Here is a 22,473-nt window from a genome sequence, read left to right on the forward strand (position 1 = left end):
TGTTAATTATATGTATTAATGATGTGTTTTAGCATTAAAGTCATAGTTTGTGCTGGTGTTGTATTGGACTGCATTATATTCATTGGTGTTTCTAATATCCTGCACCCCTCATGTATGTAAATAAGGAGGACAAAACATTAGAAACATCTCTCTTACTATCATGAATGGCAAAGAAAAGCATAAAGTCTTCACATTTAAGAACCTGGAACAAGGGAATATTTGCCATTTTTGCTTAAAAAATGCAGGAAAATGTGTAATCAATTATCTAAATTGCTTCTGAATAATTTTATGTCGATTGACTTATCAGTTAATCGATATAGCTCTACATTTTTTGCCACTGGAGTCAGTACTTTTAGTAATACAGGAGTGGCACCTATGACTCAAGACGAAAGGAATGACCCTGTCAGTGTTCCCTCTCACATCGTCATTGGTGCATGACGTCAAAAAAATTCTAATTTTACTGACACATCTAACAACAATAACCTTTGTCTCCACCCATGTCTCTCCTCAGTATAGAGCACATCCCTAAAACATTTTTTGGGTTTTTTAATCACTATTTTATTAACTGCTCTAAAGTTATGTGTTTTTCAAATCATGTTGTTTGTTGATGCTGTGTTCCTGCTGCTTCATCAATTGCCTTGTATTGTCTTTGTATAATTTTTAAAGCTGTGTGGTGAGAATAACTAATTAACTATTTAACTAAAATGTGAGAATTGTCACTAGTCAATGAGAAAGCCTTACCCAGTCACAAGTAAGCACGTTTTTATCTCTCTTGTACCGTGACATGCAAATTTCCTCCTGGGGATAAGTTAAGTATCTATCTATTTATCTTAACTAAACACTTTCTTGAGTTAATGCACAAGAAACAGAGTGTATGAAACTTCCCTTTAAAACACGGAAACACAAACTCCACAGACAAAAAGGTGTGCACCCACACAAACGCACATTTGATAGACTGAACTAAGAAGAATGAATTTATGCAATGACGTTAGGTTGAATTAACCAGAACCAAAGATAATGGACGTCACAAAGTCGCTCATTTATTAGGCACAGTACACAGTATGTATCCTTTTCGTCTCCTTAACTAGTGTTTTTTGTCTCTTCAACACTCTGCAGTTTAAATGAGTTTCTATATCTGGACTACCAGCTATATACACTGTGGCTGAGGTCAGTCTTTGACAGGTGCCTCAAACAAATAAGGGACACTGTGGTTTCAGGGGTGTGCAGCCCAAACCAAATTTCTGCTTCTGTTTCAGAGGAGGATATGTGGTTATATGGAACAATGTGTCAAATATGATTCCTTAAATCAATGAAGTCAATGCAAATATATTAAGCTCTGTGTGTCCGTCTTTCCATCTTCTCCCAGCCTTCCCCCAGAGCCATCTGAGCCAGGGAGACAGCTCATATTTTATCATGACAAGGCAAAATCCATGCAATCCAGAGCCACTTCACAGGCCAGAATGCATTAAGCAGAAAAATAGATGGACTCGACAAGCACACAAGGCCAAGCTGCAGGAAGGAAAGATAATCAGATTTTGTCATTGGCCAACAATATGCTCTCAGTCACAGAACTGTTTAATGTTATACAGTTTACAGTTAAAGTATTTATGTATATGGATTCACATAAAGAAGTACACACTATATACTCTTCAATCCAAAATAATAATAAAAAGAAATTCTTTAAGCAGAGGGGCAAAAGTAAGTAATATACATTTTTTTGTAAAAAAAAAAAAACTCAACTCAATGTCCACTTTTGGCCATATCATGCAGACCTCATAAGCAGATTGAATTTGCTCAGTTGCCTTGGACATTACACAGATCTCTAGGACTTCTCATTCACGTTGACTTAAAAGTTCATTCTTGACCTTGAAAACAAGACAAAAAAAACAAGGTCCACTTACATGCTTGTTTAGGAAAGCAAATCTTAATGGGGGTTTTGTTAAACTGTTCCTGGATTTTATTAGTAACCACTGACATAAATGGGGTATGATAAATATGCTAAATAATAATAAATATCTATCAGGTTGGGTTACTGTGACATAACATCTAGCTAGGCTAGACTTCACCTTGTTGTGAACAAAATATATTTGTAACAAGGCATACACGGTGTTGGACTTGGCTCAAATCTTACCATTCACGTATGTATGTTTATGTTTATGTTTATATTACATATTTACATATGTATGTTTGTTACATATTTACATTTGGATACAATACCATAAAGTATATTTGCTCACTTTCCATTTAAATGTTCTCTTGCCTCTGTAATGTTAGTAGTATCCATACATATTATACTGATTCATAGCCTAAGTTTTAGATAAATCACCATAAAGATTTTAAAATATATATAAAGATGCAAGTCATTGCTCCTTTCCATATCATTTCAGCAAAAAGCTCTTAACAACAGATTGTACAGGTTACCAGCCCAGCAGCAAACGACAGACAGACAAAGTTAGCAAATATGCTAGCTAGTTAACATAGTGGAGCATTTACACTAGCAGCTAAAAAGTTCTACTTTTCAGGGCAGTATTTTTCTTATTAAGAGTTGATGAAGAGCAAACCTAAGAAGGAAGTGAATATTAAACAGACTCTTCATGTCTGTAAATGTTGCTCATAGTTGTGTCAGGCAACTGCTAACACGTTAGCCATATTATCTTGCCTAAGGTTATGTTTACACCACACCGTCATCTATTATATTGACACACTTGTTGAGATGCCCCCATGTGGCCAAAACATCAATTAATCTCGGTTTAAGGGCCACTTAATTCTTAGCACCGCCCCTGTAAATGAGACATTTATGTCATAAATCTTACTACATTACAGAGTGTCCCAACGCCGGTGTATTTAGCAGCTCTGACATCCTAATACGCCTTTGAAAAGCACATGATGAACATCCACCGGGGTGCTTGAGTCGTGATGTCCCTGCGTGAGCTGCGTGTGTGTCATCTCTGACGTTACCGGCCCGCCTACATCGCCCTCTGTCTCCCCCAGTGACACAGACACTTTCCGGCAGTGAAGAGCCCGGTCTGCCAGCGTCACGCAGGGGCATCCGCTGCTCTTAACGCGAGTCCTCCCTGGCATGGACACCGGAGGAGAGCACTGACCATCTCCAGGAACCATGCCTACTGTCCTCGGTGGCAAAGGGGAACTTTCCATTGTCTGTTTTCTACTCAGATGCGCATATTCTCAGGTGAGAGGGTGCATGGAGTGTGGATTATAGTCTATGTATAAAGCAGTTTGAGTACGTCTTTCAATATTGTTTTTGTTCTTGCACAAGATGATGGATGTTTAAAGTCCCCAAATTGTAGCCTACACAGAGTAGGCCTACCTGCAGGTTAATTTTTTTTTAAAGATTACTGAATCCTGAAATAAGATAAGAGAATAATTCCTGTTGTGCATTTTGTGTTTCTATCTTCATAAATATTCAGTTTGCAGATTAAAAGTGTTTTTCAGATTTTTCTTAAAGGTAGCCTACTCAACGCAGATTGAAGTGCTGAACAGCATCTGAAAATGAGCATAACTTCAGTAGCCTAATTGCTGATGCTTTAAGAATGTAACAGGTGGTTGGTAGTAGTTGGCTTGCATGCTGTTTGTTGCAGGTGTTATGATGGGTTGTGGTTTGTTTGGCCCCGGGGGAATGTTCACTCATCAGGGTATTGCACCAGAGCTGTAGCCTGTGGTGCTAGTTGGTAGCCTATATGGACGTGTGAAACACATTGCTAATGATGATATCCATAATGGACGTGTTAGTGTAAACCGAGGAAGCAGACCAGGCTTTAGCGTGTGCACTGCCACAGGGAGATAAAACACTGTCTGTCTGTGTTTATGTTTTTCATTTAGTGCCTACTCCCCATAACTGCCTTGTAGCTGTTTGTGACAGTTTTCCCACACACTGTTTTCCATCCGCAGGCTTAGAGTCCAGCCACTCTCAGACACTGACCTTAGTGAATCATGCATGCAAGAAGAGGCAGTTTCGCATATACACACACACACACACACACACACACACATACGCACGCTTCACTACACATAGGCCTACACATACTTATGCTGCACAGATGGCACAGAAGACAGAGTGGGGCATAAAAGAAAGAAGCAAATCACCTAAATGAAAATGGAATATAGTGTGTAAAGGAAATATTTAAAGGGGTGATAGAATGATTATATAGGGTATTTCACACTGTTCCTTAAAGTATGGAATGTATATAACCAAGGAGAAAGACCATATAAGTGTTCTGCAGATGAGCTATTATGGATGAGGAACTAAATATGTGATACTAATTTGTGCAGTGGGATCATCTGTTTTCACACAAAACCCACAGTCAGAATGAAACACATAAATAGAAAGCACTACACAGTTGCACACAAATGTAAAGTATTAGGTCCTTTATCTTAATGCTTGAGCAACATGGTTCTTGGGAACGAGGTGAATTTGAATTGTGAGATGAATTGTAAAAAGGCGAGAAACATGGGGGAGAGAGAGAGAGAGCGGGGTTGCCTGATGCAGATGGAAACCGAAAGTTGCTTGCAGCAGAATCAACATCCGTCTGATCATCTGCAGCTGTGATTTCTAAGATATGAGTCATCAACAAGCTTTCAACCTTCTCTCAATTCTCTCAATTCTCACAATTACTGTATGTGTGTGTGTGTGTGTGTGTGTGTGTGTGTGTGTGTGTGTGTGTGTGTGTGTGTGTGTGTGTGTGTGTGTGTGTGTGTGTGTGTGTGTGTGTGTGAGTGTGTGTGTGTGTGTGAGAGAGAGACACTGTAAGATTGACAGTAAAGTGTGACAGTGTTATGAATGTTGCAGCAAAAAGGCGGGAACAGAGGGCCGAAGTTGATTTTTTTGTTTATGTACTATACGCGTATGTTATCTTTGTGAAGGAGACTGAAAGTTCACAACTTGAGCAATGACGGCCAGGTGAAAGAAATGAATGAGTCTATGAGCTGTGTGTGTGTGTGTGTGTGTGTGTGTGTGTGTGTGTGTGTGTGTGTGTGTGTGTGTGTGTGTGTGTGTGTGTGTGTGTGTGTGTGTGTGTGTGTGTGTGTGTGTGTGTGTGTGTGTGTACAAGTGCACAGCTTTATTTGCTGTTGAACTTGCGTATGTGTGGATTTTAGATGAGACACACTCTGCACTTGTAATTTAGATGCTCAAATGGTTTGTGTGCAACAGCAGCTCTTTCTCCATGTGATTGTCTAGTTAATAGCTGGGCTTGTGTCTGTTGTTCTGAAGTGTCACAAAGTCATAACTTCCTGTGACTTTCTCCTCATTTACCATCACTTTTCTTCTGTTTGCACAGGTAACAAGAAGCCAACACAACTGTGCCAAAGATATTCTGGAGGTAAGGAATTACTTTTTTTTTCATCGCTTGACTTTGATGATTTTTTTTTATCATTATTAAAAGTAATAGTAATCACAGTAGCGGTAATTTACTTTGAACATGTGCTATAATTCAGATTCATCCCTCATTAAATGTATCAAGTTATATTGTGGGGAATATTTTGCTTTTTCCAGGTTTGAGCCATTGGAAACAGCCATATAGAATAATTACAGACGATCGTTGCTTAGTGGAGAAAATACCAGCAGCACATAAGACATGGGGCTGCAACTATGGATGTGTTGATTATTTTAATTATCTGATTAGTCGTTTACTTATGAAATGTCAGAAAATAGTGACAAATGTCCATTTAGATTTCCCAGAATGCAAGGTGAAATCTTTAAATTGCTTGTTTTTTTTCTGACCAACAGTCCAAAACCCAATAATCTTTCATTTGAAATAATATAAAACAGAAAAAGAGTCTTAATGTCTAAGATGCTGAAATCAGGATATCGTCTATCTATCTATCAATCAACTAATCAATTAATCAATCAAAGCTCTAATCTCATAAGGTTTCTCAGTCTGTGCTCAGTGGCTCTGAGGTTTCTACCTTTTTTTTCCTATTATGTTTGAGGTTTTACATTGCGGAGGATCACAGCTCCCTGTGTCCTGTCAGGCTGTAACCAGTGTGGGACAGATAGGAGGAGCGGAGGAGGAGAATAGAGATACAGAACATGGAGTGGAGGAGGGGGCAAGGAAGATAGCAACACATAATGCTCCACCTGGGAGACCTTGTTGTTGTTGGAGGAGGAAAGGGGTGAGGGCTGGTGCTGTGTCCTTGGTGACTGAGAGTTAATGAAGTGAAAGGATGAGCAGAGAGAGGAAACACTTGTCCTCGAGGGCTTACTGTAGAGGTGGCAAGTTTGAAGAGGAGGAAGAAAAGCTTTGAGTCACCTGCCAGGTTGATAAAAATGTGTCATCTCATGAGCATCTTTGGATTTAAATAAATGAAACTGGAAACATTCCTTCTAGCAGACTCCAACTAGAGTTAAATAAATAATTCTACACTTCTTGACTGAGCGTTAGTTAGAAGAACGATACCACTCTCATGTCTGTATGCTAAATATAAAGCTACAGCCAGCATCTGGTTAGCTTAGCTTAGCATAAACAGTTGAACCAGGTGGAACAGCTAGCTGTCTGAATGTAACACAATCACATGTTTTATATATATATATATATATATATATATATAGTACTGTGCAAAAGTCTTAGGCAGGTGTGAAAAAATTTTGTAAACTAAGAAGGCTTTAAAAAATATAAATAATGATTGTTTATTTTTATCAATTCACAAAATGCAAAGTGAGCAAACTAAAGAAAAATCGAAATCACATACATTTTTGGTGTTCACTACCTAATTCTTATAGGTACTTGCAAAAAGTCAGGGATTTTGTAAGATTGTAGTCAGGTGTATGATCAACCAATTATAGTATATATGTAGTTATACTACATCAGCAAGGTCTCTCCCAGACAAATATTTCAAAGCAGACTGGTGTTTCAAGATGTGCTGTTCAAGCTCTTTTGAAAAAGCACAAAGAAATGGGCAACGTTGAGGATCGCATGCAGCGGTCGGCCAAAGAAACTTAGTGCAGCAGATGAAAAACACGTCAAGCTTATTTCCCTTCAAAATTGGAAGATGTCCAGCAGTGCCATCAGCTCAGAACTGGCAGAAACCAGTGGGACCCAAGTACACCCATCTACTGTCCGGAGAAGTCTGGCCAGACGTGGTCTTCATGGAAGAGTTGCAGCCAAAAAGCCATACCTCCGACATAGAAACGAGGCCAAGCGACTCAACTATGCACGAAAACATAGGAACTGGGGTGCAGACTGATGAGTCAAAATTTTAAATATTTGGCTGTAGCAGAAGGCAGGTTGTTTGCAGAATGGCTGGAGAGCGGTACGATAATGAGTGTCTTCAGGCAACAGTGAAGCATGGTGGAGGTTCCTTGCAAGTTTGGGGCTGCATTTCTGCAAATGGAGTTGGAGATTTGGTCAGGATTAATGGTGTCCTCAATGCTGAGGAATACAGGCAGATACTTATCCATCATGCAATACCATCAGGGAGGCGTATGATTGGCCCCAAATTCACTCTGCAGCAAGACAACAACCCCAAACATACAGCCAATGTCATTAAGAACTATCTTCAGCGTAAAGAAGAACAAGAAGTCCTGGAAGTGATGGCATAGCCCCCACAGAGACCTGATCTCAGCATCATCAAGTGTGTCTGGGATAACATGAAGAGACAGAAGGATTTGAGGAAGCCTACATCCACAGAAGATCTGTGGTTAGTTCTCCAAGATGTTTGGAACAACCTACCAGCCGAGTTCCTTCAAAAACTTTGCGCAAGTGTACCTAGAAGAATTGATGCTGTCTTCAAGGCAAAGGGTGGTCACACCAAATATTGATTTGATTCGGATTTCTCTTCTGTTCATTCACTGCATTCATTTTTTTTTTTAATGCGTACATAAAACAACATGTCAAATCGACACATTGTTGTTTTACAGGGGGTTATGTGCTATGTGTGACTGTTTTTTGGCTTTTGCTTAGCTAACAGCTACTGGCTGTAGCTTCATATTTAGAGTACAGACATGTAACTGGTATCGATCTAAGTGTAATTTCCAAAATGCTGAACTATTCCTTTAAATCTCAACAACTCTAGTTGAGTTTGGTGTCTGTTACCACACATTCTGATCCGCACTCAGACCACTGACACACACAAGCACACATAGGCTACACACACAAATCCTCAGACAACCCTGCTGAAAAATGTAACCTTTTCCAGAGCCTGGTCACTGTTTCTGTTACTGCTATCCCTCAAACAGTGATCGCTACACACATTACACACTGAAACCCCATGCTTCCACATTAGGACACACAGCTGAGGAACCAGATTATGCTAACATTGTACAAAATCAGGCCATTTTGTCAGCATCCATGAGGCCTGGTTTGTCTGAATGTGACTGCAGGCAATCTAATCAGCAGAGATTATAATCAGAGCAGGAGAAAATACTGTGCACTGTGGCTGCAGAGGTCTCTCCGTGAGGCTGGTTTCCTCTCGAGTATGGTGCAGAGAGAACAAATAAGAAATGGTTTCAATTTTCATAATAGTCAAGGTGTATAATCAAGTGTAATCATCACTTTAATCTTCCCTCAGGGTGAGCAGTGACACCTGCTATCTGTGAGAATGCACCAAATGTATTTGAAATATAATAATAATTACCCTTTGGATAATTTGTAATTTTCAATTTATCATGTTTTAGTAAATACTGTTTTGTTAACTCAAAAGAGCTCAGAGCATTCACACCTCTGGCAAGCCTACATTTATTTATATTATTATTTTTTTTAATTTTGTATCAACATTTAAAGTACTTGGGAGAAGGCAGAATTTTGTTTTGTATGTGAGAATATTAGGGATTTGTTAAAGGATATGGTGTGAGGGTTAGACCTTATATATATCAGGTTGCTGTAGCACCACCTATAGGTGAACTACCATCCACTTTTGTAGGGTGGGTAGGCGTCCCTATGTGAACTGTAAACTAAATTTGGCTGTAATTGTACAATGCGTTCAAGAATTAAATATGGTTGCAGCTAAAAATAGTTTTCACAATAAATTAATGTATTGCTAATTCACTAATCTCTCAGTCTGTAAAATGTAAAAAATAGTCGCAAATGTCCATCACAAGTTAACTGAGCAAGAACTGATGTCTTCAATTTTTTGCTAAATAACTTTGATAAGAAATAAAGAAAAGCAAGAAAATCTTCACAGTCAAGAGATTGTAACCAGCAAATGTTCAATATTTTTCTTTATATGAAACTTGTCAGTTTAGTGAAACTCAGACCGGTCCTCTTGGAATTCAAAATCATGCCATTTCTAGAAAGTTTATTAGATCACATTTTCAGCCTATACTGTGTAATTGGTTCACAAACAAAACAAATGGAGCCAGGGTCTTTCATTTGCTCACGGAATGCACACAGCCATACACAACTTCACTTTCCAAAAGAGAAAAGAGCTGTGAAACATACTAAAATAGCTTAACAAAATATAGCAGATACTTGAAATACCTGGAAAAAGATACAGCTGGAGATCAGTCAAAAAGAAACAAAATGATTGCAGAGGATTCTTGACACAGCTGCAAAGTGCACACTCCCACACCAACCATGTAACACACATCTCTCAGCCTACAGCCAACATTAGACACTGAGACTAACCCATATTTATCACAGTCACACTCCCCCTGGTGGGAAGAAATCGTGCTGATAACAAGTGTCAGCTGTCAAATGGGAGAGATAAGTTGCTCTTAAATGAAAGAAAAAAGAAAGTTCAGGGAACAGATTTAGGATGGCTGGAGTGTCTGTATGTTTAGAACATCAATCACAGTGAAGTCTCACAGTTCACCTTTGACCCTCCTCCCTTCTGTTGCACAGGACATGACTCAGTCCTGGCCGTCCCAGCAAGCCTTAGGGGGTGACCGGGCCCGAATCCTCTACAACCCTAAGGTACTGTATGTGTGTGTGTTGTGTAGTGTAATGCTAAACCTTTGTAGTACTCTTTTAGATTCAAGATTCCTTTTATTGTCATTCCGCAAAACACAGAAATATGTAAAGCATGAATGAAATTATGAGCATGGCTCCTTTAAAAACACAGATAAAAAAAACTGCATAATAAAATAGAGCGCCATGAATAAATATATATAAAAAAAACAAATAAATAAGCATTTAGGTATGTGTAAATAGAGATTTTTGTCAACTATCTTTTGTTCTCCCTCTTTCCAAAGGAAGCAAAACTACCGACTGCACAGCAAAGGCAAAGTATGTGATAATATTTACTGAGAAGTTGGCTTGTCTGATATGTGCAAAAATTTACAATTGGCGCTCTGTTATTGTTTGTCGCCTGGTTTTAAATGTTTTCTCTCTCTCTCTCTCTCTCTCTCTCTCTCTCTCTCTCTCTCTCTCTCTCTCTCTCTCTCCTCTCTCTCTCTCTCTCTCTCTCTCTCTCTCGCTCTCCCTCTCTCTCTCTGTAAGATCGGGGGGATGTACAGCTGCGAATGACCCGTCACCCTCGCGTAGCACCTCACAAATCGTAAGTGGGTAATGAGGAAACATGATCCACTGAAGGTCACCAAACACAGACAATATAATATATCACACACATAATTAATGTTTTCTTCTCAGCAACTTTTGTGAAATTACAAATCATGAACATCATCGTCAATACAGTCACAGGGAACAGCATTAAGGAGAGTGCAGGGAAATAGACTTATGGGTCAGCCAACACAGTGTTTCAGGCTACATAACAAGGTCAGGTCAAAGGTCAGTTAACATTCCTGAAGCTGTCAGTTGAGACCGATGTGCTCCTGTTTGTTACCTCTTTACATCCTCCTTTTATGGCGAAACACATGTTCAGTGTTGTAAGCCAACTTCCTGTTCCACATTATCGCACGGCCTTTGTGATGTAACATTTTCAAAACATTTGAAAGAAGCCTTTTTTCCACAGATTCTGAGCACTTTTTGCAATGTAACTGAAATGTACTTAATTACATATATTAATTAAAGCTGCGAGCAGCGATGGACGGGCCCTCGCGCCTCTGCGCGCGTCGTGTGTTACCGGCGGACGCCGCTCCTTGCGACCAAGCATTTGAGCGGCACTCAGACGCCACAAACCGTCACCAATGAAAAGGGAACTCCCCGCCAAGTTCAACGATACCTCACACAAGACTCTACGTCATACGATTCATTAGCTTTGAAAGGGGGCGTGGCTAAAGCAAAGGGGGCGGGTCCAACCATCACCAATTAAAAATGAAGCCTCTGCTGAGATGAATGATACCTCACACAAGACTCTACTGTACCTTAAATGGGTCAGCATGTATGAAAGGGGGTGTGGCTTAAACATAGGGGGCGGGCCAAACCATCACCAATGAAGAAGGAAGTCTCTGCTGAGTTCAATGATACCTCACACAAGTGTTTACATCAATCGGGCCATTAGTAATTAAAGGGGGCGTGGCTTGAACATAGGGGGCGGGCCAAACCATCACCAATGAAGAAGGAACTCTCCGCTGAGTTCAATGACACCTCACACAAGACTCTACCTTAAACGGTTCAAATTTTATGAAAGGGGGCGTGGCCTGAGTACGTGGGCGTGGTCATATTATAGGGGGCGGCTCAGTATCACACGTAGACCACACATTGTGAGTTTCATGCAAATCGGATGATGTTTGTCATATAAGGCACATTTCATATATGGCTCTAATGAAGTTTTTTGTACATCTTGACATGTTACATATGTGTACCAAGTTTCGTGAGTCTACGTTAAACGCACTGCAGGGGCTCAATTTTCTTAACTTTCTAGGGGGCGCTAGCGAGCCATTTTTGTGCACCTATTCCCAAAACCCTTAAAATACGTAAATTTTCACCAGACTTGATGCGACCGCCAAATTTGGTGAGTTTTTGAATATATTAAGCCCCTCAAAAAGCCAATTCATTTGACGGGAAAATAATAATAATTCCTTCAGTTTCAATAGGGCCTTCGCCGCAGTCGGCGCTCTGGCCCTAACAAGACAGAGATCAGTACAGTATATAAAGGTCATTAGACACATTGGATGCAAATTTGTGAGGCTTTGAGAACTGAGTTATCTTTGTTTTTGTAATATAACTGTGAATAAACTACTTTCTACAATATCTTAACTAACTGTGGATTCTCGTGTATAAATATCTGTCTAATACAGTCTCTTGGTTTGATCACATTTACAGAAGCCTACAGAGGCTTATTGTTTTGGAAGTTTACTGTAAAAATAAACCATCATATTTTTTTATTTTGATGTAAAGGAACATTTTCAGGATGACTTAAAAGTGTTTAAAACTATGGATGCACCAATCTGATATGATGGATTTGTAAAAGAGAGCACTGGTATCAAATCAGTACTCAGTATTGGTAGATATCGGTATCAGAATCAGCACTGGGAGAAAAAAAGTCAGTATTGGTGCATCTCTATTGAAATCCTAGTGACTGACTGTGTGTTTCGTTGCTTACAGAATGCTTGCTGATGACCTGAAGCTGAGCAGTGATGATGATGACACTCAAAGGGTAGGTGATACTATTTCTTTATTGTTACTGGTTATTAATAATAATAATAATAATAATAATAATAATAATAATAATAATAATAATAATAACATCAGCATTATTGTTTAGTAAGATTAATTATCCAGTTTCTTGGAAAAAATCTGAGAGATGAGAGAAAAAAAAAGCCCTTCATCTTGATAGACTTATTTGGAATTTTTCCATGTAAATATGTTTTTTTGAAAGTATATAAAAGTAATTATAACGTTGTAACAGCAATGTAATGTCTTCATATGTTATATGTATTACAGGAAGATGCATGTTTTGTAAGATAGCAGTGTCTTCTTATCCCATGTGGGATGGGACAAATATTAGGTATGGCAGAAATAATAACTAACAAATTAAGTCACTAAGTAGTTTTGATCTAAGTTGGACATATCTTCATGCTATTGTGCATGCTTAAGAAGGCAAACAGACAGTGGAAGAGAGTGGGAGAGAACAGAAAAAGAAAATTTAAGACAAAGCGAAAGAGAGACTATGATTGGATAGTTTGGCAGCTCCTGCTGAAGAATGCCTGTTTTTCTGGTAGTGTTTAATTGTGTGCACACACACCCATACACAGTTTAGCACAACTGCTACTGAGGATATTAAGACAGCAGAGGTAAGACATTGAGTGTAGCCAGCTGTACATTATGCTGCTGTGGTAAATAATTACTTACTGTTGTTTTGTTCTGTGTCTCTGTAGGTAACTCATGAGTCAGCTTCCTGGGATGGACACAGGTACTCCATTACAAATATCATGTGTGTATATTGTATATTGTGTATATTGTATATTGTATATTGTGTATATTGTGAGCTTTGGATGTTTGTCTGTAAACATAAGTTAAACTGTGAATAACAACAGTATCTGTCTGCCTGCCTCTGTGTGTGTGTGTGTGTGTGTGCGTGCGTGCGTGCCTGCCTGCCTGCCTGCCTGCGTGCGTGCCTGCCTGTGTGACGTGTGTGTGTGGGCTCCGCTCGGCTATGTACGTACACTGACCCCTATCTGATGTGTGTGTGTGTGTGTGTGTGTGTGTGTGTGTGTGTCTGCCTGCCTGCCTGCCTGCCTGCCTGCCTGTGTGGGCTCCGCTCGGCTGTGTACGTACACTGACCCCTCTCTGGTGTGTGTGTGTGTGTGTGTGTGTGTGTGTGTGTGTGTGTGTGTGTGTGTGTGTGTGTGTGTGTGTGTGTGTGTGTGTGTGTGTGTGTGTGTGTGTGTGTGTGTGTGTGTGTGTGTGCGTGCGTGTGCGTGTGTACTGACTGACAGCCTGTCAGCACAGCGAGCACACACACATGGCAGGCGGGTGAGACATTCCAGCTCAGACTCTTCAGGCTCGGACTCCACCGCTGAGTCAGGCAGCAGCAGCCTTCACTCCCGGAGCCCCAGCCGGAGCCCAGACGTTCTCCCAGATCCTGCGTCGCCTGCCAACACGCAGCCACCGTGCAACAGCAAGGAGGTACCAGCGCTGAGCCCCAGCCTCCTCTTCTTCTGCTCTCTATCTTCTCTGTCCATGCCTCGCCTGTCTGTCTCTTCCTCGGGTAAATTCTCTGCAGGGCGAGGTGGCCTCGAGGCAGTTGACAGCAGGTGTGGGGAGGGACAGAAGGATGAGGAATGTATATGAGTTGTAGAGGAGGAGGGTGAGGGGCAGAGGTAGCTTTGGGAAATAGTGCCCGGGTGTCATGTCAACAGGTCCAGTCTTAAAGAGGAAAGCCCTCGGGAGGTGGAAGTCATCAAGACTCGAGTTCATGTTTACATCTACAACTAGAGTTACCTTTGCTTTCAAAACAACCGTGCACACAGATAATGTGGACTACTTGCATGGCATTATCTTAGATAACTATTGAATGGGTCACTTAGTGATGAGGTGTGGAGTGTGGTAGGTATGACAAGCTTTTGGAGGTATGCGGCATTGTGAGTGTTGAGACGTGTACTATGTGTGGAATGAAGGGGAAACCTGCTCCTCTTTTATGAATGGAAGGCCCTGTACGACATAGTGGACTGTATTACTAAACATGCACTACATTGGGCCCCTATAGAGAGGGAGGGAGTGGAGTGTGTGTTTGGGGGTGGTGAGGCGGAGGGGTGCACACCATGTGTTTTTCATTTACGTGGACTGTTTAAATGTCTCCCAAGGAAGAGATGGGGGTTGGAGTTATGGAAGCAGCGAATTCAGAGTTCCAGGTATTGGGAGAAAGAAGGAGGGACAGAAAAGAAGGAGGGAGGGCAGTTAAGACGGTACAAGAGATGCAGTGTCTTCTCTGGAAAGAGGGCGAGGGATGTGAGGAAGGGAGGAGGGTCACTGTTTGACTTGAGGAGTAGAGGTTTAATTTAGTTCCTGGTCAGCAACGAGAGAAAGAGAGAACGCGAGAGAGAGAAAGAAGTTTGCTCTCCAGCCGTGAGTAACTTCTTTGTTTTTTCTAGAAACTTCTGCTTTCTCATGTGTTTGTCTCATTTTTGGTTACCAAGCCAGTTGTTAAGAAAACATTAAGTGAGTCATTTGGCATAATTGGATGGGGGTTGAGCTACTGTAAGCACAGATTTGCCCTGTGAGACCATGTAGTAAGTAGGCTATTGAAAGGAGGTTATAATGTCAGTTGGAATTTTTATCACACTTTTTAGACATGAGTCATCCAGATTCAGGTTTTTGGAGTTTAAATTGTTTTAATTGCCGCTGAGTTAGTGAGGTATTTGTTATGTGCAGTGAGTGTAGTCATATGTGTCATTCCTCACATGTTAAATGTCTCTTCTTGCACCTTAGTATCTCTGAACTAGTACAGAAAAAGACATGTACAGTGGAGTATAACAAGTACATTTGCTCACATGCCGCACTTAAGTACAATTTTGAGGTACTTGTACTTTACTTCACTACTTTTATACATATATATTTCAGAGCTTAAGTTACTCTACTAATTATGATTTTTCAACTTTCAAATTTTCCCCTTTTTCAATTATGATACATGCTGTATGTTCCCTGCAGAAATGTCCCTCTTATCAAGTCATTTTAGTCCATAAGTCCTCTTGGACCTCTTATTTTCTTAAAATGTGAAAAAAATCCACTAGCGCAGTAAGAATATTTGAGCAGGTTTTCAGTGCAAATCAATTTGTTTTGAGTATTTTTAAATCAAGTTTTTCATAATTCTAGTAAAGAAACGCACTTTATACTTTCTTGATTCAGTTCATTCTTTAGACAGGTTTGTTTTTCCTGCACAAACACAATTTTTGAGGAGCCAATTGTAGCCAGAATTGTCTTTCTAATATTTGAGTTAGAGACTGAACTCCTTAACATGAAGTAGTATGAAGTAGTTAAAATTAGCTGTTACGTACACATTAATACATCAGTAATAATAGTCCAATACTACAATCTATATATGACTATGCAATGGAACATTCTTCTGTACTTTTGAAACTTTGGGTAGGTTTTGTTGAAAATACTTTTTATTTTTAAGCCTCACCATAAGATTTAACTAGTTTATGATTTAATATTTAATTTTGTTTTTCTGTGCTCTTTTAAGACTGATCACCCCTCTGCGGCCCAGTGGCAGTTGGATAAATGGCTAAAGAAGTCCCGGAACAAATCTGCCAGCAGTGACCAGGATCCCTCCCAGAGCATTGCAGGACGCCTTCCCTCTCCCCAAACTCAAAGAGCCCCATCTCCAGCCAGGTCCTGGGACAGCAATCAGGAATACAGCCCTAGCCAAAGCCCTATTCCCAGCCCACAGTTTAATTACAGCCACAACAACAGCCCCCTACCTAGCCCTGGTTATAGCTTCTGCCCTAGCCCCAGCCCATTCCCCAGCACATGCCCAAGTCCCAGCCCTAGCCCAAGGCAAAATCCGATCCCTAGCCCGGTTCCAAGTGTATGCCCCAGTCCATGTGGGAGCCTGAGAGCAAGCCGTAGCCCCAGCCCTATACCTAGAGAGCCTCCAAGAAGACCCAGTCCCAGCGTACCTGCTCCTTCCAGGGTCCGGCACTACCCCGAGGTTCGGACAACACAACCTAGCCTAACAACCAATCCCCACAGGACAAAAAATAGGATTACTCCATTGCCTTACACCAACACGAAAAGCAAGCCTACAAACAGTACTCATTTTCAACCAACTCATCAGCACAGGTCCAAGACTCGACCCACAGAGGACCAAGACCAAAGCAAACCCAAGGCTTCTGCTCTTTTAAACTCTAACCAGAATCACAGCCACAAATCTAGACCTAAGCCTAACTTTCATCCAAGTTCTAAACAGCTCTCTGAGGCTCCCAAAGCCAAACACACATCACATTTAGAGCAAATCCAGAGTAGCAGATCCAACCACAACTCCAACCACAAGCCCAGGCCTTCATTTCAATCCAGTTTACAACATAGCCCCACAACAGCTAAGCACTTAATTCCCACTAGTCGTGAAACCAACTCTGATCAAAGTTCCCAATCTATCTCTAAAGGTGCTACTAAATCTAATACTGGGTTGAACTCTAGATCAACACCCAGCTTTAAACATAGGGCCAAGTCTTCTGAGGCTACAGCGCCAAACTCTGTGCATGTTGACCTTACAAAAACAACACAAAAGAAACCCCAGTCCAAGGAACAGGATGTGGAACACAGAGGAGATCATTTGACCCAAGCAGAGGGGAGGAAACACGAGAGAAAAGAGGACAGACATCAGGAAAAACCAGGGAAACAGGAGAGAAAGGAAGACAGGAGGCTGGCGGAGGAGCAGCTACTGAGACGTCCCTGGATTCAGAGTTCGGCAGAAGAGGAGGAGGAGGAGGAGGCAGAGGAGGAGGGAGTGATAGAGAGGCAGAGGAGGAGAGAGGAGCCTGCAAGAGGGGAAAAGAGGAGGGGGAGGGAGCAGCAACATAGACGCGAATGGCAAACAGTCCAGGCCAAACAGAGACTGCCTACCAACACCGAGCGACACCGCATTCAAGACAACTCACACCACCAGGGAAGGACAAAAAAGGGAGGGAGAAGTGAGGAGGAGAGAGAGTTACAGCAAGACCCATCACCTCCTCCGTCACGTTCCCCAACCCCTCACAGACCATCCTCCTCGCCCTCTGCCTCGCCCTCTTCAAATTCAGATTCAGAATCAGAATATCAGACTCCGATCACTAAAGTTCCAGCAGACTCCACCTCTCACAAGAGACTCCCCAAAAGAGGGCAACAAGGCCCAGGCAGGCCTGACGCCAACAGGCCGAAGGTGGTGCACAACAGAGGACCAACCTCAGGTAATCCAAGTGAGGGGCAGCAGAGTGAGGGGAAGCAAAAACTCTACACCTTGGTCCCGTTCGGGCGTGGTGAACAAGCTACAGCGCCTTCCCAGCGAGGGCTTAGAAATCTGGTGGTGCAGATAGACCTCTGTCTTCTCAAAAGGGTCCCGGACAGCACTACTAGTTCCACTGTTAAAAAACCCTCCTCCTCCTCCTCTTCATCAACCAAGGATAAGCAAAGAGAGGCTATGAAACACCTGTACGTCCCTGAGACTGTGACGAAAGACAGTAAAAGGAAACGCAAGGTAGACAACATGCATATTTACCGTCTTCTCTGTTGAATTTGATGTGTACGTTTGCATGCATAAATATGAAAGCAATGATACAGGCTTGTTCTTCAAAGCATGCGGATGTGTGTTTGTGTGTGACCAGTTGGAGAATGGTGTGTCACAAAGTGAAAGCAAGAGGAGTATTCCGTATGCAAATGACCTCTCAGGCCACACAGAGTCTTCATCTCACACAGCTGAGCGCAACTTTGTGACCGAGACCACACACAACGGGTGAAAAGACAACTAAACACACCACTTTGTCTCACATACACATGTGCAATCATACTGCATACACAAATACAATAAGCGTATTTATATTTACACCCCATGTGCGATTGTGTATGTGCAGGTACTTGGAGGAGTACTTGGACAGCAAGAGGCCGTTGTCTCCCCTGTCTCCCCTGTCTCCACTGTCCGACAGCCCGGAGTCCACCAAGCCTCCCCTCAAAACAAAGACTTCAGAGCAGCATCACATCCATGTCCACAAAAACAGAGACAAGAATAGAGATTCTGCTATAAAGGTGATACAACTAAAGCACTTGTTTGGATCATCCCAACTTCATTCCTCACAACTTTTTGGTTTATTTCACCTCTTTTTCTTCACCTGTGCCCTCAGCCCAAGATGGAGGTGGAATGTGTCAAAGTGTCAAGACAGCCCCAACCACCACTCGAGTCCTGGGGCCCTGCAGGACACAGGGGGACCGTGCCAAACAATGAAACGTAAGCATCACTGCATAGCCCGCACTGCTTGATGTTTGTTAGTTACTAGTCTGGATCAACAGAATTACATTTCCAGGATAATTATCTGACATCCGGCGCCACCTTCCGTTCTCTGTGTGTTGCCGTTCTCAAACTCTGTTCGCTTTGGATAACAACAACAAACTTCGAGCTAGCAAACCACACGCTGAAAATTGCAAATTTTGAAGAAAACGTGGATCGTGCAGCAAGTCCGGCCTGCTTGGTTCTTTTAGTGATCGATTGTAAAGATTTACAAAGAATATGTTTTACGGCATTTACTATCTAACTGGGACGTTTTGGGACCGATTGGTGGGATTGCAATGGGGCGAAGTACACACAGCTATACACTGGTGAAAGCAAATTATGTTTAACCACGTATCCAGCTGATTGAAATAGCTCACAGTTCCTTCCCGGGACTATTTTACAGAGCTATCGTCGCTGTGTTCGGAGCTTAGCGTGGCCCAAGACGATGTAATTGGTTTGAAGAAATGCGAACAACCCAGAGTTTTTTTTTTTCCTATCCCAGAATGTATCTGGGGTGTAGCCAGACCTTACTCCACAGCACTGTGGAGATAGGTCTGGCAATGCAAGACTAGTTTGATACACACTCACCAGACAACTGTTGTGACTTACTGGTGACAAAAAAACACTACAACTGCACTGTACTAATTTTTTTGTATTTCTGTCCATCTTAGTCCACACCATGCTGAGTACTACTTACATGAAGCTAAAAGGATTAAGCACCGTGCCGACGCAATGGTGAGTCCTTTATCTTTAACTGAATAGAAATTGTCGACAGTTAAGCAAAAATGGGATGTTGTACAATCATTGAAGAAATACTTTGACATTTTTGGGGAAATACAACCACTTGCTTTTTGACTTGGAGTAAGATGAGACGTTTGGCAACATTTTAATGTCTATGTGTTCAGTAAGCAAGGATACAAAACTTTATTGACACAGTACATTTGTTTTCAGGGAAAATACAAAGTGCTTCACAGAGAAACATAAGATACTGTCTATATACAGTACATGTATACACTTGGTCAACCAGAAAGCCTCCGTCACATAACCGATACTTTTTGATAGGTTCCTATTGGATAAGCAAGTCAGAGAGGTATTGTGAAACAAGGTCATATAGGGCTTTAAAAAAAGAGAAGTAATTTTTTTTTTCTTTTTCTTAGAATTACTTAGAATTTTGTAATCAAGTAGTCAGCCGACAGCCTTTTAGGTAAACCAGCAAGGAGGATGCTGCATGAGTCTAACAAACATAAGATACATTCAGCCGTTGCACCCTGTGTGCAGTTTTTGTGCTAAGCTAGGCTAAACACCTCCTGGATAAATCTCTCTACTGCACAGAGCTGAAGTACTTTTCAGCTAATTCCTGCTTGTTTTAGATGCTACAATATGCAAGTATTGATTTAATATTTACTCTCAATATTACTTAAATGTTGGATTTCTTATTTCCAGGTGGACAAGCTGGGGAAGGCTGTGAATTACGTTGATGCTGCTCTCTCCTTCATGGAATGTGGGAAAGCAATGGAGGAAGGGCCACTAGAGGCAAAGTCTCCTTATACCATGTATTCAGAGACAGTGGAGCTTATTAGGTATACTGCACAATCATGCAAAAACAAAAGCAAGTAATTTGGATTTGAGAGACAAACAGACACTCACAGATACATATACATGAACTGCAGCTCCATTTTAACGGTCCTGTGTCTTAAGGTACGCAATGAGGCTGAAGAGCCACTCTGGCCCTGGGGCGAGACAGGAAGACAAACAGCTGGCGGTTCTGTGGTGCGTATGTCATTTCCATTGTTTACGCCACATCTATCATCACTCTGAAGGACCTGTACTTTGAGGATGATTTGTGGTCCATCTGAGTCTCCTTGACGTGAGCTTGTGTTGTCCACAGTTTCCGGTGCCTTGCCCTCCTTTACTGGCAAATGTTTCGTTTAAAGAAGGACCATGCACTGAAATACTCCAAAGTTCTGCTGGACTACTTTAAGGTATATCTAAAAAAATAAAATAAAAAAAGTCTGAGGTTCCATTTACATAGAGACATTAAGATAAAGTACATTTTATTGTCCTTTCAAGTTCTTGGTAGAATGTAAACATTTGGGTTTGGATGACTTGTTTATGGTGTCATTACAGACTTCTCCCAAAGTGCCTTCTACACCACCCTGTTGGAGTGACTCTGGGAAGTAGGTGGATGATTACTTCTTCATCTTACAGGCTCTCTGTTTCATTAGCTTGCATTCCAGCCACTGAACCTTCATTGATCACCACCACTTTGTGTACGTGTTTTCACTTCCAGGGGTACAGGAGGACCCCCTTCTTCACTCTCACCCGATGCCAAACACCTTGGACGGGGTTCACACGGGGGCAGCGCCTTCTCCTCTGTCATAAGCATTCCCCAACGTATCCACCAGATGGCAGCAAATCACCTGAACATTACCAACAGTGTCCTGTACAGCTATGAGTACTGGGAGGTGGCAGACAACCTCGCACAGGAGAATAAAGGTACACAGACACATCCAATGTTTGAGATGGATTTACATGAAAATAAGCCACATTGTGTCAAACAAAGATGTTTTAAGAGCACTGTCTGTCTTCCTTTTTCATTACAGAGTTCTTCAACTACTTGAATACGTTGTCTGGGCCATTGACTCTTCACAGTAGCATTGCTCACGCTGTCCAGTACACCAGACAGGCTCTTCAGTGGATACGCATTAGTGCCAAACTTAACTAACGACGGAGAGGATTTACTGTAACCTGCCCACTGGATCTCCAGGTCTTGTTTAGAAGAGACAACACTCTGGATCTCTATGCAGCCGACAGGACAGCACTGATACCTACTGAGCTGTGTGAAATGGAGTTGGATGAAATCCCATGGAGCCTGATCATCCTCATAGGATGTTGGGGGTACTGTGTGCAAAACCTTCTGAAGGAGCAGTCTTTTAACTTCTCACAGATGAACTACATGCACCTTATTCCTCATCATTGGATTAATCTGAAGAGTTGTGTGCGCTATGGATTTTAAGTCTCTAATCATTTGCCAAATGTCCCACAGTGACAGTACTCTCATACAGTACAGTTCCATGTGCATCTTCAAACTTTTCATACTTCAGATTTAATTATTAACCAGTGGACTGTTTCTCTGCTGCCAAAACAGGAAAAGATGCTAAAAAAAATAACTAGACCAATCAATCATATACCACTTTCTCTAAAGTAGGAAATGTGTCTGCATCTTTTTCTAATGAAGGTTTTAATGACTCTTCTTTTTAAATATCTTGTATGTGTTTTTACTGTGCAATATTTCATGGATTATCTGTTTTTAGAAAAAAATAAAAAAGAACAATAACCGGAGAAATAAAAATGTTGGTTAGTTTAGTTGCCAACATCCAATGTCCCTTTTATGCAAATGTTATTTTTGTCCCTGTTTTGAGTATGGGATTATATAATTTAATGAATAATGAAGTTGAAGAGGTCACTTACTTTTTGGTACGTGTATTGTCTTAGGTCTAGTTCAGGAGTATGCATTTTAAATGTCAAGCTTCTTACAGTATGATTGACACAGGTAACACAGCATCACTATCAGGTGATAATCTTTTACCTCTAATTTTGGTTATCTTCCATGTTTTTAGCCTAGAAATCTAGACGCACCCTAGTGGCAGCAAATTTAATTTGCAGCCACATCTTGGTGTGGGTCTGGCTTGTCAGGCTACCATGTTTTAACTG

At 41.4% G+C, this 22,473-nt stretch overlaps 1 protein-coding gene and 1 long non-coding RNA gene across 2 annotated transcripts; one reads left to right on the forward strand and one right to left on the reverse strand.

Moving 5' to 3' along the window:
- Positions 1-1,015: 1,015 nt before the first annotated feature.
- Positions 1,016-3,149, reverse strand: LOC114563837 (uncharacterized). Its single transcript, XR_003693691.1, has 2 exons — positions 1,741-3,149; positions 1,016-1,509 (listed from the first exon to the last, which is right to left on the reverse strand). It is a non-coding gene; the product is annotated as an uncharacterized LOC114563837 (long non-coding RNA).
- aff3 (AF4/FMR2 family, member 3) lies at positions 2,835-22,144 on the forward strand. The gene is made up of 19 exons (XM_028590757.1): positions 2,835-3,190; positions 5,298-5,339; positions 9,798-9,869; positions 10,148-10,181; positions 10,395-10,452; positions 12,402-12,453; positions 13,175-13,209; positions 13,736-13,925; positions 15,982-17,973; positions 18,101-18,228; positions 18,347-18,518; positions 18,614-18,717; positions 19,431-19,494; positions 20,203-20,339; positions 20,458-20,529; positions 20,648-20,741; positions 20,887-20,936; positions 21,050-21,255; positions 21,363-22,144. Exons 1-19 carry the CDS (start codon positions 3,119-3,121, stop codon positions 21,482-21,484), a joined length of 3,696 nt encoding a protein of 1,231 aa, XP_028446558.1. The 5' UTR covers positions 2,835-3,118; the 3' UTR covers positions 21,485-22,144.
- Positions 22,145-22,473: the final 329 nt, after the last annotated feature.

Source organism: Perca flavescens, chromosome 11, assembly GCF_004354835.1.
Source record: "Perca flavescens isolate YP-PL-M2 chromosome 11, PFLA_1.0, whole genome shotgun sequence".
NCBI lineage: Eukaryota > Metazoa > Chordata > Actinopteri > Perciformes > Percidae > Perca > Perca flavescens.